This window comes from Poeciliopsis prolifica, unplaced genomic scaffold, assembly GCF_027474105.1.
Source record: "Poeciliopsis prolifica strain line A6 unplaced genomic scaffold, Auburn_PproV2 SCAFFOLD038, whole genome shotgun sequence".
NCBI classification, from domain to species: Eukaryota; Metazoa; Chordata; class Actinopteri; order Cyprinodontiformes; family Poeciliidae; genus Poeciliopsis; species Poeciliopsis prolifica.
The window spans coordinates 3524418-3540553 of NW_026562413.1; the positions used below are offsets into that span (position 1 = coordinate 3524418).

General features: G+C 40.6%; 2 protein-coding genes across 2 annotated transcripts; both read right to left on the reverse strand.

The window, feature by feature from the left end:
• Positions 1-1609: 1609 nt before the first annotated feature.
• On the reverse strand, positions 1610-6143 carry sf3b4 (splicing factor 3b, subunit 4). Its single transcript, XM_055053635.1, has 6 exons — positions 6076-6143; positions 5024-5152; positions 4216-4758; positions 3930-4097; positions 3691-3840; positions 1610-1954 (listed from the first exon to the last, which is right to left on the reverse strand). Exons 1-6 carry the CDS (start codon positions 6107-6109, stop codon positions 1794-1796), a joined length of 1185 nt encoding a protein of 394 aa, XP_054909610.1. The 5' UTR covers positions 6110-6143; the 3' UTR covers positions 1610-1793.
• A 175-nt stretch (positions 6144-6318) lies between these two features.
• On the reverse strand, positions 6319-15846 carry lix1l (limb and CNS expressed 1 like). Its single transcript, XM_055054051.1, has 6 exons — positions 15231-15846; positions 12094-12257; positions 11766-11906; positions 11485-11580; positions 10549-10626; positions 6319-9646 (listed from the first exon to the last, which is right to left on the reverse strand). The coding sequence occupies exons 1-6, from the start codon at positions 15571-15573 to the stop codon at positions 9395-9397; spliced, it is 1074 nt and encodes a 357-aa protein (XP_054910026.1). The 5' UTR covers positions 15574-15846; the 3' UTR covers positions 6319-9394.
• Between the last annotated feature and the right edge of the window lie 290 nt (positions 15847-16136).

The following is a 16136-nucleotide window of genomic DNA, read 5'->3' on the forward strand; positions in this document are numbered from 1 at the left end:
TCTTCTTCTTCTTCTTCTGGGGACGGAAACATCACATTTCCTTGATGTTGACGGGAAAACCTGCAGCAGCATAATGGCGGAGTTCAAAAAGTTTCAGAAGCTTTTGTTTCCCCAACATTCGCTCCAATTTTGTTGCAAGAATTATTAGTTCATTGATTTCACGCGAGTCTATTTTACTGTTGCGCAACTTTTGGACAATGCCATTAACGGAACATTTGTTTAATTGAGAAGCATGAGCAATTCTTTTACTATTACTCTTAATTGTCCGGAAAAGTGCCAACATTTGAATATTTTTAATATTTAAAAATACTAAAATATTCTAAAAAAAAATGATTGAATGCTTTATTATTAAGCATTCAATCATTATTACCCACAATCGCAGATAGTTGGGACATGACTTATACAGAATATGAAAATTTACAAAATACCCTATTAATATCTTAATTTATCAATCCTTAAATTAGAGTAGAAACTGGGCATCGTTTGGAATTGTAGCGTTTTGATGAAAAGAAATGTTTGCATGTGATAACTTCTGAAACAACTTCTCACTAAATATTTTAATCAGCACAGTTAAGTGTAGTTTGCAAAGTTAAGTGTCGTTGCAAAGTAACTCTGGACACGTTTAATCTTCAGACTTTTAAATGTAGTTTTAATTAACATTTATTTACTCCATGTTGAAGAGATCCATCCAAACATTATATTGCCAAGTTATAGCTGGAAAACAAGGACAATCTAGAAAAATGTACCTTTTATACAACGAATGACTGTGTGATGCTGCTGTGCAAATAAGCTCCCATCTTTCGCAGAGGTTTACGACAGGATTCATGCTGGCATATTTCTTGAATCTATTAAGTTTTTCAGGTAATTTTGTTATAGTACATGGAATCTCAAAACTTGAACGTTAGTCGATGCAACAAAATTTTCAAATTTCAAATGTTTCTATGCACACTTCATACATGAATCTTAAAGGAGCAGTTTTAGGTCGTATCAAATTTTGCACTTTAACGTTCAAATATTCCAGGCTGAACAGAACATCTTTGTATTAAATGTTGAGTATTATACAAAAGAATACAATTAAGATAAACTCTCAATACTGAACTATTAGAAAACATGACGTATTTAATAGAAGTCTAGTCCAGACATTATAAGCCCAACCGCAGCTTCCACTCTTAAAATCATTTGTTCTTTGCTTCATGTCTGGCCCTTTCTGATAATAAAACCATAAATTACTACCTTTATTGTCAACACCTTTCCTTTCTCTCCGTGACCTGGTAAAATGTCACAGCAGGACAACGGTGAATACAACAAGCTCATTAATTCTGTTCTCAGAACCCACAATACTGCCAACAGATTTCTGGAATAAGAGTCTTTAGTTGCTAACCAGATCAAAGATTGCCATAATTACACAGTGGGGTGTGCAATTCATTAATTTAAACCCTAAATGATTGCAAAACAATAAAATAGACAAAAAAACATGTCCACATTTTATATTTAATCATTTCAAACTTGATGAATCTTCACGCTGAGTAATCAGACTTTTGATAAAAGAAAAAATGCAATGATTTTCTTTCTCTAATAGATCAAGAACCAAACAAAAACACCCAAAAAATCCATTTTAGTAAAAATTTATTTGCCAAGTTGCATTCATCTGTACAATGATCAAACAAATATTAAAAAACAAATAAAGAAAACACTAAAGCTACAGGAGTAGCCCTGAACATGTTAAAAAAAAAATTAAAAATTAAAGTTAAACAGCAGCTGCCTCATGCTGTCCACTGTGGATCACGGTGCGCTTAAGGCACCCGAGGAGGGGCGCCTGGGGGCCTGGGTGGCATCGGAGGCGCTCTCTGAAAACCAAAGGGAGGCGGACGAGGAGGACCAGGAGGAGCGGCGCCGTAGCCAGGCGGAGGCATGGGAGGAGGAGGCCCTCTCATACCTGGAGGCACAGGAGGAGCTGAGGGCAACAAAAAGAGGGGTTACAACATGCAGCATTAGGAATTACAGCATTTAAACCACAAACAAGCTGTGGTTCTGATCTGAAGCGCATTTAGACTTTTAGCATTTAGTTTCCATGGTCCTCCACTCTGGAGCAAACTTGCTGAAAACCTGAGATGTGCAGAAACTATTTGCTCTGTAGAATCAGGACCAAAACCTAATTGTTTACTGATGAATTTGATTAAAGCGTCTCACTAATTAACTGTTTGCCTGGCGACTATTGGTGACTGCAGCTTGAGATGGAAGATTAGGTTAACATTTGGTTCTCATTAGACGACGCTTTTAAAAGCTTTAAGAAGTTTGTTTTTTTTCTTTGATTTCCTGTAAAGCAGTTTGGGTTGCCCCACATAAGAAAAAGTCAAACTTGGCTCGCCTTGCCATTAGATTAGGTAATTTATTTATAAAAAATAAAGAAGATGTTTCTAGGCCTGTCACGATAACAGATTTTGCTGGGCAATATATTGTCTCAAAAATTATTGCGATAAACGATAATATTGTTTGAAGACCTTTTTACATTGATTTAATGGAAATTACATAATAATACATGCGATTTCCTGTCACAGATAGATGCACTTTACTTTCAAAAGAACACTTAACACTGGGACTGATACACAAAATAAATAAAACAACCAAAGCCAAAAATAATATAGATTCTTAGTCTCAATTAACAATAAATGTACTTGAATAAAAACTAAACATAAAGCCAAAGTGGAAATAAACACTGCATTCAACCAAAAGAGTGCAGATTATGAAGTCTGTATAGTTTATTGCCCTTCAGTAATCATTAGATTTAAATAGAGAAGAATCCGACTGCCTGATGCAATAGTTCAAACTACAAAATTTTTTACCCTGAACGACAATCTTAGAACGTTCTTCGTTCTAAGATTGTCCCTTGTGTGTTACGGTAGATCTTTGTGGCCGCTCTGATCTAAATCAAGGATTTATCCAGACTGGGAGAGTGACGCAACCTGTTGAATGTGACCGGTAGCCAATCAGAAAGCGCGGATTCTCCTCGTGCTTTCTGAGGGGAAACACGGAGGGAATCCCGAACAGCTGACACGGTGCAACCCGAAGTCCAGCGGACATCGGAAACAACATGAATGTTTATTCAACAGTTCGTGCAAAAAAAATATAACTAACTAGGGGAAGAGTTGGAGCGAAATTTCTACCAGAAAACCCGGTAACTTTTCAGCTGTTCTTTGTTAACGTGACATAAATAGGTGATAATGATTTTCATTCAGTCAGACTGACACTCGCCACATGCATTGCAGGTAGATTGTAGTAAGGAATTGATTAATGCATAGTTTCAAAATTAGTGAACTGGGCTTATTTTGTGTCCATTCTTGGACACAACACGGTTTCGATCGAACCGTTATAGATAGGCTTTCTGTGGCTAATGTGTCTCTCAGGTTTTGATAATGGGTCGACAATCCGCGACATCAGATGGTGCAGCGCGCTGGGCATTACACTAAGGAAATAAGTGGACGAAATCAGTGGAGAGCATCGGAGTTGAGCCATTTTTCATTCAGTGTCATCAACAGTAAGAGATGACACGATATAGCCAATAATTAAAATGAGGTCGATAGTTTTAACTTATCGTGCGATTAATTGACTTATCGTTTATCGCGACAGGCCTAGATGATCCAAAACATTCCTGATGTACGCTGTAGGTTAAGATGCAAGAGCAGCATTCACCCATGGGGTATGGCGCCCGGGGAGGCATGCCCATTGGTGGTGGCGGCATGTTGGGGGGCAGCGGAGCCCTCTGAGCCGATCCTGGAGGAGCAGGAGGTGGAGGCACCATGCCAGGAGGAGCAGGAGGTGGCATGGGCATCTGAGGCATACCTGTGGAACAAAATGAGGAAATAGTTTTCTCTTGATTTCCTTGACAGGGAATGAGAGTTTCAGCTGCATCTGGAAACCCCAAGTTTTACCTGGAGGCATGTTGCCAGGAGGGAACGGTGGCGGTCCAGGTGGAGGTCCTCCGGCAGACACTGGTGGAACACCTCCTGCTGTTGGAGGCATGGCCATAGAAGGTGGCATTGATGGGGGCATCGTTCCAGGAGGGGGAACAGGAGGAAACGCACCATGAGGCGGGAGACCTGTACCGAAAAACAAAATAAAAAGGAGTTAAACTGAATGTTGGACAAATGTTCAACAAAAAAAAAAAAATAGTTCTGCAACACTGAAAAATTCTTTAACTCGACACAAAATTTGTACCTGGAATGGAAATAGCTGTTCCCATTGCAGTGAGGACTGGTGTTGGTGCAGACGGTGGGGGCGGAGCGTCGGCGAACAGCTGGTGCGGCCTGTCGGCCTGGGAGAGCGGGTTCTGTGCAGCCAGCAGTCGCTCTGCAGCCGAACCGTGGCGTTCCCCTTTGGAATCCTTTTTAAATGCGTATGACACCGTAATGGGCCTGTTGCAGAGGTACTGGCCGTTCATGGCCTCGATAGCCGCGTCCGAAGCGTCAAAACTGGCAAAATTGATGAAAGCGTAACCCTTAGAGTTGCCTGTGTCGGGATCTCGCATGATCTTCGGTGTTTGGAGGATCACACCAAACGCACTGAATGTGTCGTAGAGAAGTTTTTCATCGATCTCCGGGTCCAAATTACCGATGAAGATGTTTGCACCGACGTCCAGGTTTTTGTTGTGTGCTGAGGCCTTATTGACCCTAATTGGTTTGCCATAGAGTTTTATCATATTCATGATTTTTATGGCATAATCAGCATCCTCTTCACTAAGAAACTCCACAAAGCCATAACCTGAGAAAAATAACAGTTGCATTTCTTAGTGACTGTCACAAAAACACATCGTTCTTATTTCTGACCAATAAAACTAACTCTGTTCCAAGCAATACATGTTCAAACATCATCGTATGCAGAGTCCAGCCGTGTTGTGAGCTACACTACATACTTTTTAAAACTGCATTTCTCTACTTCAGACACAGAAAGGACACATGCGTCCAGATGCATATGTATGCATGTTTTACTGTCCACTGAGAAAAACAGCCTGTAAGTTGCCGCTGACCTTGATGTTGACCAGTGACCCGGTCTTTGGGCATGTGTGTGTTGACCACAGGACCGGCCTGCAGGAACAGCTCCCACAGTAACGGCTCTGACACCTTCTCATCCAAGCCTCCGACATACACAGTGGCATCTGAAAATTGACAAGAAAAAAATTGCTGCAATTTACACTTTTCACAGAAGAACGGTATTGTATTTAACATCTTGGAAGAGTGTTTATCAGGTTGTACATCTTACATTTTCAATAAGACTCATCTTTCATCGACATAAACCTTTTCTTGCTAATTTGGTTTTGATAACCGCTTTAAGTTTTAGAACATGGCCAATTATATATCTCGGGAAACAAATCCAAAGGGATTTGGAAAAAAAAACAACTAAATGACAATACTACTCATTATGCAAAAGATCTAAATACCAACAGGCATTAGTTAAAAAGAAAGAACTAGTTTTCTTAATCACAAAATTATCTGCTGCTACCGTTTTTACAATACCTTCACAATTTTTTACCACAATACTCGCTGTGCAGTCCGCTTAAAACCAGCTATTTGTTAGGATTAGCAGCTTCGAGGCATTAGTCTCCTATTCAGAATGAAAATTTTGACTTGTAACTTGCTGAAAATATTTCTAACATTCATAATTACATTATTGGCGGTTTATTTTATCCAGCTGGTAAAACAGTGAACAAGAGATCAATACAGTCAATTTACTAAGGCTTATGAGTGGCGCTAAATGCTATGACGTGCTAATTCTCTGAGCTAGCTTTATATGCTAAAAAGCAGCAGTTTGACATTGTCATAACCTGCATTACAACTTACAGTACCATTGTGCTTCTGTTTGATACGACATGTAAATTGCATTTCTTACGTATTAAAAGAAGCTAACTAGCAAAATGCTAAGCTAACAACTCTTCAAACGCTTCCATGTGTTCAAGCGAATGTTTTCCACTAAACGACACTAAAAAAAACACATAGAAATTATATTATGATTTACTCATCAGTACACATCAAAACAAATGAGAGATATTCACCAAAAATATACTTTAAAAGATGCAATTACCTTGATTTCTTTCCGAAATCGGTCCCGCTGCCATGTTGAATGAACCAACGCCGGAGTAGCGTTGAAGACGGAAGCCCCGCCTCTTCCGCTGCTGTGCTTAGAAATTTTCAAAATAAAATATATTAAAATAAAATAAATAAATCATATAGTATACATTGTCATATAATACATTGTTACATCCATACATAACAATGTATTTCCGGTTTGAGATGGATACACAAGTTTATTATTTTAAGATACTAATAAAAATACAACAATTATCCCCATTTTACTCTGTTTACTCCAACATATATGAAGAAGATAGTACAAAACAAACCAAGCCACATTTTTATTATTAACTGATTTAATACATATCGATACAAATCTAGTAAACGTATATAAACACAGAATACAAAAACTTCATATAAAATACACACAATTAGGCTTCAAATAGCTGAATATGAAACGTACAAAAACAAAATCTAAAGCTTCATGCATCAAACCCAAGAGATTAAAAAAGGGTTCATTCATTTATAAAATGTGTAACAACTTCATATTAACAAAAAAATCCTTAAGCATAAAAAGGAAAACTAAAAGGCCTTTGTACGAAGATATTTTGGACTGGCTTGGATATAAGACAACACTTGATGGGGATTTTTATTTTAAAAAACCAAAGTGAATGAAAAGAAAGAAAATCAATATCTCATGTCTTTTAAACAAATCCATTAAAATGTTCTTATACTCATTATAAATCTTTCATATTTTTAATAAATCACTAAAAACCCACGAGACATATATTGTTTAAGCAAATATAAAAACTTACAGAAACAAAGTTACATTAAAACTGGCATATAAAGGGAATTTGGCATATAGAGGTAAATGTGTTCATTTAATTTTAACTATTAAAAAGATCATTTGTAATCCAAAGAAGAATCTTAATAGTCAAAGAAATACTTTTTCTACAAATGCAAACAGGTCAGGCCAAAAAAACTAAGACGACAGGGAGTTTACAATTCAAATAAGAAAATTATATTTAAATTATAATTTCAGTTTTGCCTGAATATGCAAAACAGTATCAACCACATTCTTCCATTTAGGCTAAAGTATGTTTGCTGGTCTCTGGAATTAGGATGGTGTAATGAATTTAACTAAACATTTCAGTGTTTTACAGGTCCCAACAAAAATGTTTCCAATTTTATAAAAAAAAAAAAAACAATCCCAAATGAAGGGAAAACAAAATAAAAACTCCCCTGCCTTTAATGACAGTCAATTGTTCCTTCATGTTTTTAATTTGCCATCTCCAAAAAAAGATTAAGGCAACATGTTTCAGCTGTTGGGGATTTAACCTTTAGGAGCTGAGAATGTGACTCCTTGCGGTTTTAGTTTGCTTTTGGGCCACATTTTTCTTAAACTGGAGCTACGACTTGTCCATTAAACACTTTCCTTGTCAACATCCAGTCTTGGGAGAGTTTGGTTAAAATGTCTTAATCCTTCTAGCTTAGAAATAGTTAAGAAACAAAAGCATGCAAAGAGTTCAACTTCATTCATCATCTGTTGGCTTCAAATGGTTCAAAAAATAAATTCTGCATTAAGTATTTTCAACAAACACACAGAAACAAAAATATATATTCAGGTCCAAGTTGATATTCTGACCTTCCTCATCTATGGCCAAAACATGGTAAAACAATCCATTTTCACCACTGACCTTTTGCTCAGCATTTACAAAGTTGTGCATGCTGTAAAATTATCCATTATTGTGTAACAGAGTTGGTTTGTCAGTCATAAAGTTGATAGCACGCTATAATATACATTCGACTAGTATCAGGGTCACAAATCAGACAAAAACACTCTAAAATAACCACAACCATTCACACACGGAAACACCAAAACACAACAAACACTTCATTCTCTGTATGATCTTTTAAAAACTGAACAGTCAAAGTCAAAAGTACCCAATATATTGTAATTGTAAATTTTCTCAAACGCTAGATATATTGTAATTGTTATTGAGAAAACTACCTTGACAAAGAGATCCTCTCTATGCTTTTGTTTGTGATACTGATCACATATAATGTATAGGGGGGAAAAAACACCCTCAGTCTGGATCTGAGCATCATGTATGTTGGAGTTTATGTGTAATTTAAGACCCTGACATTAAATGATCAACCACAAGGTTTTGCTTGAGTAAATGCTACAAACCCGACTCGGCGTCGCCGTTTGAAATGCTTTAAGGCTTGTCTGAATGATACCACCCTGAACCTTTATCCCTCAAAACAAAGTTACCCTGACCTCTCGATCTCCATTGGGCTGGTCTTCGTCTGCCTTTGTGTAAGACTTGTGGTTGGTGCCAACGTGGTCACTCAACCTCAGCAGGACCACTGCAGCCACTGTTAGAAACTGTTGCCTGCTAAATCTGTTAACTTCCTGTTGCAACACTCAAACTTCCTTCCACACTGGGAGAGGCTGCTCCAGATTGCAATAGGAAACTGTGAATTCAGGGCATGAATTACAAACTCTATCCCAGTGCTTGTGCTCTAAACGAGTAAAAATGTTCAAACTTGGCGGAAGTTTTCTCTGCCCAGCCACCTGAGTGTGAAACACAGTAAAATGAGCTCTTTTCTATAATAATAATAACAATAATAATAATAATAATCAATAATAATTTTATAATAGCTACTCTCTGCATTACATATAAAGTCACACTGTGGCTGTTCAAAGTTGTAACTGTAGTGAATTATTTAACTGCATCTGTAGCAAAGGAGAGATTGGGAAAACAACCTTGCCCTCTGCCATAAAAATTAACTTGAAATTGCTTTTATTTTCTGAAACAGAATTTTAAAACCTCCAACTCATGAAATAATGCAAGATTAAAAACAGTGTCTTTCCCAACAGACTATCCAAAGGAGAAAAAGGGATTTAAAATTCAACTAAATTGAATAATTTTTCACTATTTCACTATAAACATCCATAAAGAAGGTTCAGGGTGGTATCACTGCTACTTGTGACTTTTTCCCATCTGATTTTTTCCTCCCCACCCCTTGGTAATATTCCCTCCATCACATCCAAAACCAGAAACAAATGTAACACAACATACAACAAAGGAGAAAAAAAAAACAAAGAGCCCTGTCCATTCTCTGACGCAATGCCAAGCTTTACAGGCAAATAATAAAAAAAAGCATCCTGTGGTTACTAGGCACAACGAGTTCAGTAACAAGTGTTTTCTTTCATAAACAAAAGCGCGAGCTGAAGCTTGATTTCCTGATCCTCGTCACAAAGCACATCTTAGAAAGTGATCGACACCATTACCAGGCCTCCTTCACCGTGGCGAGGCGGTTGTGTTTCAGTGCGAGGGCAGAGTGGCGGCGTTGGCGGCACTGAGCTGGCCCACAGCCAACATCAGGATGTCCTTCTTTTCTTTGTAAAACCGCAGTTCTCTGCCTGCCAGCCTGGCGTCCTCCAACTCCCGCTCCGTTGAGGCCAGCTCCTGAGCGATGGTTCCCGCCACGCTCTGCTCCCGGTTCACCCAATCCGCCGCCATCTGGGTGCGCATGTCGTCGTCCAAGGCCCGGTGGGAGTAGTGAGCCAGCACCTCCTGCAGGTTTGAGCATTAGAAGGAATTTTTGCGGCTTTAGATGATCTTGGAATACATAATAATCTATGTTTATTTTTTTTATTCTTTTATTTGATGAGGGTCCATCTGAAAACACTGGGGTAGGAGTTTATGAGTTTCTCACTACTTCCTACTCCTTTTCGAGCATGTTGAGATTATTGCGGTACAAACATATGTGTCTTTTGCACTCCTTGATCATGTGTGTGATTTTTATACTTTGATCAATTTCAAAATTAATCACTCTTGTTTTTGTTTAAATCAATAAAAATAATCCACTTCAGCGCAAAAGTCGGCTTTGTAGCAGAAAACCAACCAGTGCAAAGGAGCTCCACCGTTTCTGATTTAAGGAGTGCTTAAAAAATCAGACAAAATTACGCCGAAATATTGTCGAGGGCTTCAGAATGTGTGGTTAATCTGGGACATTTCTGCATATGTTTTTTGGTCCAAATGCAAACGTTTGACCCTGAGTGAATTAGAAACTATTCTGTTTTATTTTTACATTAACAATGTTCAATTAATAATGCAAATGTAGGGTCCTTTATTTGATGTTCACCCTGCTCATACTGTGAGGTTTCTTGTTGCAAACAATTCAAATAATGTACTGAAGTTTGCTGCGCCTGTAAAGTCGTTCAGGCTGAATTTTTTCCCTCTGAACCGTCTAAACTTTCAAAAACCTCCTCTGTCATGTTCATTTTCATCTCTCCAACAACACAACTGCTGTCAATGCTGGGAGAAGTAACCGTGTTACCTGGAACAGTCCCTTCACTTGGACCATGATTTTATGTATAATTTGTCTTGTGTAAAAAAAATAAACAAAAAAAGCCAAGTTACACCACAGCAAAAACCCAGCTGTGTGTAATTGGTGCCATGTGTGAGACGGGTACCTGTCGGGAACACTGTCGCTCTCTCATGGCTTTGAGGCTCCCGTTCCAGTGCAGCAGCTGGAACACAGTCATCAGCTCCTGCAAACAAGCAGGAGTTAGAGGGGAAAAACTTGCTCACCGGGCATTCAGTGCACTGCACACTGAATTCAGATTCCTGCTTTCAACAAGGTGCCCATTTACCAGCTTCAAAGTTTCTTCTTCTACTAAACTGAACGGCGTAAAGTGAGTCTGACTGTAGAGCTTCTGCGTACTTTACAGAAAAGTATCCAGACGTTTCCCAGACTCAGCACAACGGTCCTTTATGTTCGTTTTCAAATAGAAAACACTAAAGTTCATTGAACACAAAAGACAAAAAGGAAGGAATGAAGACAAGACACGAGTAAGGAAGCAAGAAATGAACGACGGACTGGAAGAACGAAGAAATTAAGAAACAAAAGGACACAAGAGGTGATACTCATAATTACTTCAGGAAAAGAAGCAAGCAAAAAAAAACAAAAAAGGGGAGAAGGGGAAAAAGGACAGACACAAGTTTGACTTAAAAATAAGGTCCACAAGGAAGAAAGAAAGGAACTGATGGAAATAATGACAAGGAGGGGAAAAAAGAAAGACACACAGAAAGGAGAGACCAGCGATGGAAGCACTGTTTTCAGGAAGAGCATAAGGAATCAGACGGACAGAAATCAACAAATAAATGAAGAAAAAATAAAGAAACAAACAAATTTTAAAAAATGGAGCAGAAAAGAAAAATACCATTATACACCAGGATGGATAGAATATGGAATAAAACTTGGAAAAACAGATTTTTCCATCCTTAAAATCGTTATCCAGACTTGAAAAAACTGAGATCCCATTATGTCCTTTCCCTAAAAGGAAACCTGAATTATATTGAGGTCTAACATTACCATCTTATCACCATCCATGATGTGTTTCTCTTACCTGGAACTCCAGCATGGACTTTCCTTTGTTGGACTCCAGCATGAAGCGGAACGCCCCGATCCCGGTGTTGGGGTTATCGGCCTCTTCACGGTTCCCCTGCGAACACACAACGACGGTGCAGAATAAATCTATGATGACCCAAAGAAAAATACAATAAAAACACAAAACAATCAAGAGGGAATTTTTCTTTTCAATTCTCATTTTCCATGTTTTGTCCCCGTTGAGGAAACCTTAAATTCAGACTGGCATGGCGGCTGCAGCTCTCTCCGTTTTGAACTTACGTTGAAGGAGGCCAGCGCTTCATTCACGCTCTTCTCAATAAAGTCATCCGTAATCCGACGGGAGGGGTGCTCGTTAAAGACGGAGTTCATGAGGGCGATCTTGGCGGCGCTGCGCCTCGCCTCCGCCTTGGTCGGACAGAACTGTCAAACAGTGAAAGAAAACACGCGGAGTCAGGGCAATAATGAGAGCCAGAGAGACCGAGGCAGAGCAGAGCAGTACCGAGGAGGTTATCCGAAATGCAGCTCATTCCCAGATGTCCCTAAGCAGAAATGTATATACATCTTTAAATCTTTTAATAGCCGGGGAATCAAAGCGCTGGTGTTGCACCTGGAAGCTCCCGAAGCAGCTGCCGCCTGGAAGGCTGACGTAGCAGACGTACGGCGGGCTGTTGGACGGGACCATTTCATAAACGACCAGAGCTCCGTTCCTCAAGTCGGCCCCTCTGGTCAGCTTCATTTGCCAGAACTCCTGCAGAGCTTCCACCACGTTCACTGAGGGGACAGGGAGGACGGAAAAGCTTCATTAAAGCCACTTTGTCCTTATTTCAACTAAGACACAAACACTAAACAGATGGAGGTGACCTCATGAAGGAAACTTCACATCCTCTCCGCTGAAGGGAAAAATGAGTTTGGCTCAGATTTTAATTTTTCATGAACTCATATGAAATGTCTGTCTTAAGTTAGGGAAGGAGTGCAGTAAAACCTGAATTTGAGACACGAACATGGCGCCTTGTAAAAGTATTTCTTTTCTCATTTTCTCACGTCACAACCAGAAACGTCAAGAGTATTTTTATTGAGATTTTAAGACAAAGTAGAGCAGAAGTGTGAAAATGAAGGTCGGTGATGGTAGGGTGGGGGGACCGTCATCCTGTGGGGGCGTTTTTGTTTGTCAGCGACAGAGACGCGAATCAGAGTTGACGTGATGATGGAAGGAGCTAAGAATACAAAAACAACCCTGAATGAAAACTTGAGTCAAAATGGTTTCAATCAAAGCTTTTTCAATAAATAAAGTATGCAGGTAAAACATGGCAAAATGTAAAAAAAAATTTAAAAAAAATCAAGAATGTGAATACTTTTTTAAGAATCTGTAGTTATAAAAGTTAAACTCTGTGGAGATAATTGAACTCCCAGCTCCTGTAACATCGGTGTGTTTTAGTTCTCCAGCTCAACAGAAATCTCTGCTTTCCCAGCCAGAAAACTACAAAGAAAACCAGAAATGTAAATTCCCAAGCTGCAATCCAAATAATATTTTTTATCCTCCCACTGAAGTAGGCTGTAAAACACCCAGCGTACGCTCTCATCTTGTTGTTAGTCGGCCGTAAAATAAAGTTTATGTGCGTTTTGAGATGTTTATAGACTCTCATCCATCCCTGCAACGCCTTCGGGGAGGAGTCTCCAAATCCTAATGGGGCGTGTCCAAAACATGACGCCGGGTTTCAAAGGAGGAAACTTCAGGAAAGAGATGGATTCCTGCGACAGATGGTGTGACCCCCCACCCCGCAGATGAGGAGCCGAACGTCATGGACCGAGTCTGGGATTACTGAACACGAAGGAAGGAACGACAGGAAGCTGAGACGGATCCTTAAGGAGGCTGTGCAAATACTTATTTATGAATGGATGGGTGTTTAAATATCTTCTTAAGGAACTTAAACACTTCCACATCTGGCTCCTGGTGGTTCATCTCAATTTTATGATCGATTACTCTTTTGGACTTTTATGCAGTTTAGTAGCTTGATACATTATCATTCCTGCTTTTTATGATAGGGCCGACTTGACTGTCAACAACTGAAGCTGAGGGTTTTGTGCTGTTGTTTCTGGATGGATGGATGGATGGACGGACGGACGGACGGACGGATGGACGGACGGGACTTTAAGAGAAGGAAATAAAGTAAATAAAAATATGAAAAAACAAAACCTCTTTTTTTCAATGCACTTATCTAGGGCTGAACAAATGAAATTACTTTCAGACTTTTCCGGGCTACATAGCAGCAGCCCCAATTGGCTGTTCTGTGCATCAAACAGGTTCCTATTTATTCAGTCAAGCTCGTCTGTGATTCACATCTTATTCATGTTTCCAGCAGGTGAAGGTCAAACAAAGTGGAGCAGATGGCGATAAGATGAGCGTCCTTTTGTCTGAGCTTTTCCTTAGGAGTAAAAGCGGAAACAAACAGGAAATAAAGTGGGAGAGAGCCACCGAGCAACAGCTACTCTGGAACAACAGGAATACCATAAGGCCAAAAGTTATGAGCACTTTTGTGCTTAAATCAAGCGCTAAAAGACTTTGAACTGAAGGAAGTGTCTCGTCTCCCAGCCAATCCTTTCACAGCAGTCTCATCCTCATGTTGAAGATGTTAAGAAGCCTAAGCGGAATAAAAGGAGGGAGACAAGGCTGTCAGCGGCGGCACACAAGGCCAATCTTTTGGGATTAAATCCTATTAGTGCAGAGTAGAAAGACTTAGAGTGGCTGCAAATGCCAACACTGATTCAGATTTAAGTCAAGTTTAAGTTTAAAAGAGATCTTAATCAATGCTGTTCATGATTTCTGAGAGTTCCTGGACATTTTCAAAGCAGATATCCAAGGAGACCGATCGACCTTTCGTGCGGAGTGGGCTGAAGCAACGAGGGAGTCGGACACCAATTATTTGCATCAAATGACCAGTATCTGCTGTGGAAATAGTTCCTTTAAGCAACAAACGTTTTCCCGTGCTCTATTGTTGTTTTTCTAGATTTCCCCAGACAGCAGCTGTTGGTGCTGGGATCCTACTTTCTGTCTGCAAACTGTTTGGGTTCAGGAGCCTTTCTGTCTGAGTGATTCATCACAGGCTGTACTTACACGACTTAAACAAGAGAGCACGTCTGGTTCTCCTAACGACCACCAGAAAACCTCAGAAACTGCTAATCTACACCGTTTCAAAAGAGCAGCAAAGAGCTAGTCTCCTTGGAAGCAAAACATCCATGCCTCCAAACTTCATGTCAAGTTGTTGCCTAATCCTCCCCCCATACTCAGCCAGCCGAGTTGGGAGCTCTGGGTTTGGACATGTTGGCCCGACATCATCTGCATCTCATCCACATTACAATCGATCTGCTTGTGGTCTGATTTTTTAGTTTTCCACTTCTCAGCCCAAATTGGCACAGATCTGCACCAACCACAGCCCACTAGAACCGCCGCTGGGTCTGATCTGGCCCCGGTTCTGGTGGGCTGCTGCCAGAATGAGGCAGACTTGTGGAAACAGTTGATTTTTCTACCTGGGGAATGTAATGACAAATGGATTACCGTTTACTGTGGGTCAGCAGCGGGAGTTAACCAGAGGCAGATGACCATGAAACACCCTGTTGGGGTTCAGAACAGGAAAGTCTGGTTTTTCTTGTCTGGTGTTCTCGCTCTCCAAACTCTCCAGATTTAAAACTAACAGTCATTAACACCGACGTGATCAGCCTCCCCCTGCTCCCCCTACATAACGTTACCTCTGCCGTAGCCCTGCGTGTGTTTGGCGAAGCTGCGGACCACCGCCTCCACCGCCTCCTTCAGCACCGCCGGGTTCCCCGGGTTGCAGTGGCCGCCGGCCGCCGGCCCCAGCCCGGCTCCCACTCCTCCGTACAGGCTGTGGAGCTGCAGCGGCGGCGGCGGAGGAGGAGGCCCGGACGAGGCGGACAACGAGGCCGGGGAGGGGAGGAGCGGCGCGACAGGGACCGTGACTCCGGGTCGGAGAGAGGAGGAGCGGAGGGTCCCCGTCGGTCCCGCTCCGAAACCGATCCCCGGCTGCAGCCTCTGAGGGCGGATACTGTCCGGGATCATGTTGGATTCCATTGTCCCCACGTAACGTCTGCTAAAGTCCGGCTTCCAGGAGGACGACGGTGCCGATGAAACCCACAGTCGGCACTGAAAATGCGGGATTTGAGGCGTTCGGGGGACAAAGTTCGGCGGGGTTCCTCCAGTCAGCCCTGAAATGAGAAGTTAGAGGTCGCAGAATCGACCCGGAGCGCCGCTCGGCATCCTCACTCTCTGGATTAGGCTGCCGGAGTGTCACTCAAAGACGCGTTCACGGACCCCTCCGACTTTTTGCATTCCTCGTTTCAGTTGACTTTGTTCTGTTTTGTTCCATATAAGAAATCAGACTGTTTTATTCCCCACAAGACTTTTTTGTTTGTTTGTTTTTCTGTTTTTGTTTTTTTAAGAACGAGTATCAAAATGAAAGTTCACTCCAAAAACACAAAATCTTTACTGAGTATTTTTGGTCGAGTTTCTAATGCACATATCTTAGCATGCGTGAAATAAGACAAAACCAATTTACAAGGAGATTGTTTTGTGTCAATAACTCCTTAATATCAATGAAAAATACTAGTCATTAGAAGGGGTGTCAAACTCATTTT

Excerpts from the sequence above, each read along its gene's own strand:
- sf3b4 (XM_055053635.1), bottom strand. The coding sequence starts at position 6,109 with ATGGCAGCGGGACCGATTTCGGAAAGAAATCAAG. Across the intron at positions 3,841-3,929 it reads TCCTGGCAACATGCCTCCAG|GTATGCCTCAGATGCCCATG; the intron begins GTAAAACTTGGG and ends TTTGTTCCACAG. Across the intron at positions 1,955-3,690 it reads CCGGGCGCCATACCCCATGG|CTCCTCCTGTGCCTCCAGGT; the intron begins GTGAATGCTGCT and ends TGTTGCCCTCAG.
- lix1l (XM_055054051.1), bottom strand. The coding sequence starts at position 15,573 with ATGGAATCCAACATGATCCCGGACAGTATCCGCCCTCAGAGGCTGCAG. Across the intron at positions 11,581-11,765 it reads AAGCGCTGGCCTCCTTCAAC|GGGAACCGTGAAGAGGCCGA; the intron begins GTAAGTTCAAAA and ends GTGTGTTCGCAG. Across the intron at positions 10,627-11,484 it reads AGTCCATGCTGGAGTTCCAG|GAGCTGATGACTGTGTTCCA; the intron begins GTAAGAGAAACA and ends GCTTGTTTGCAG.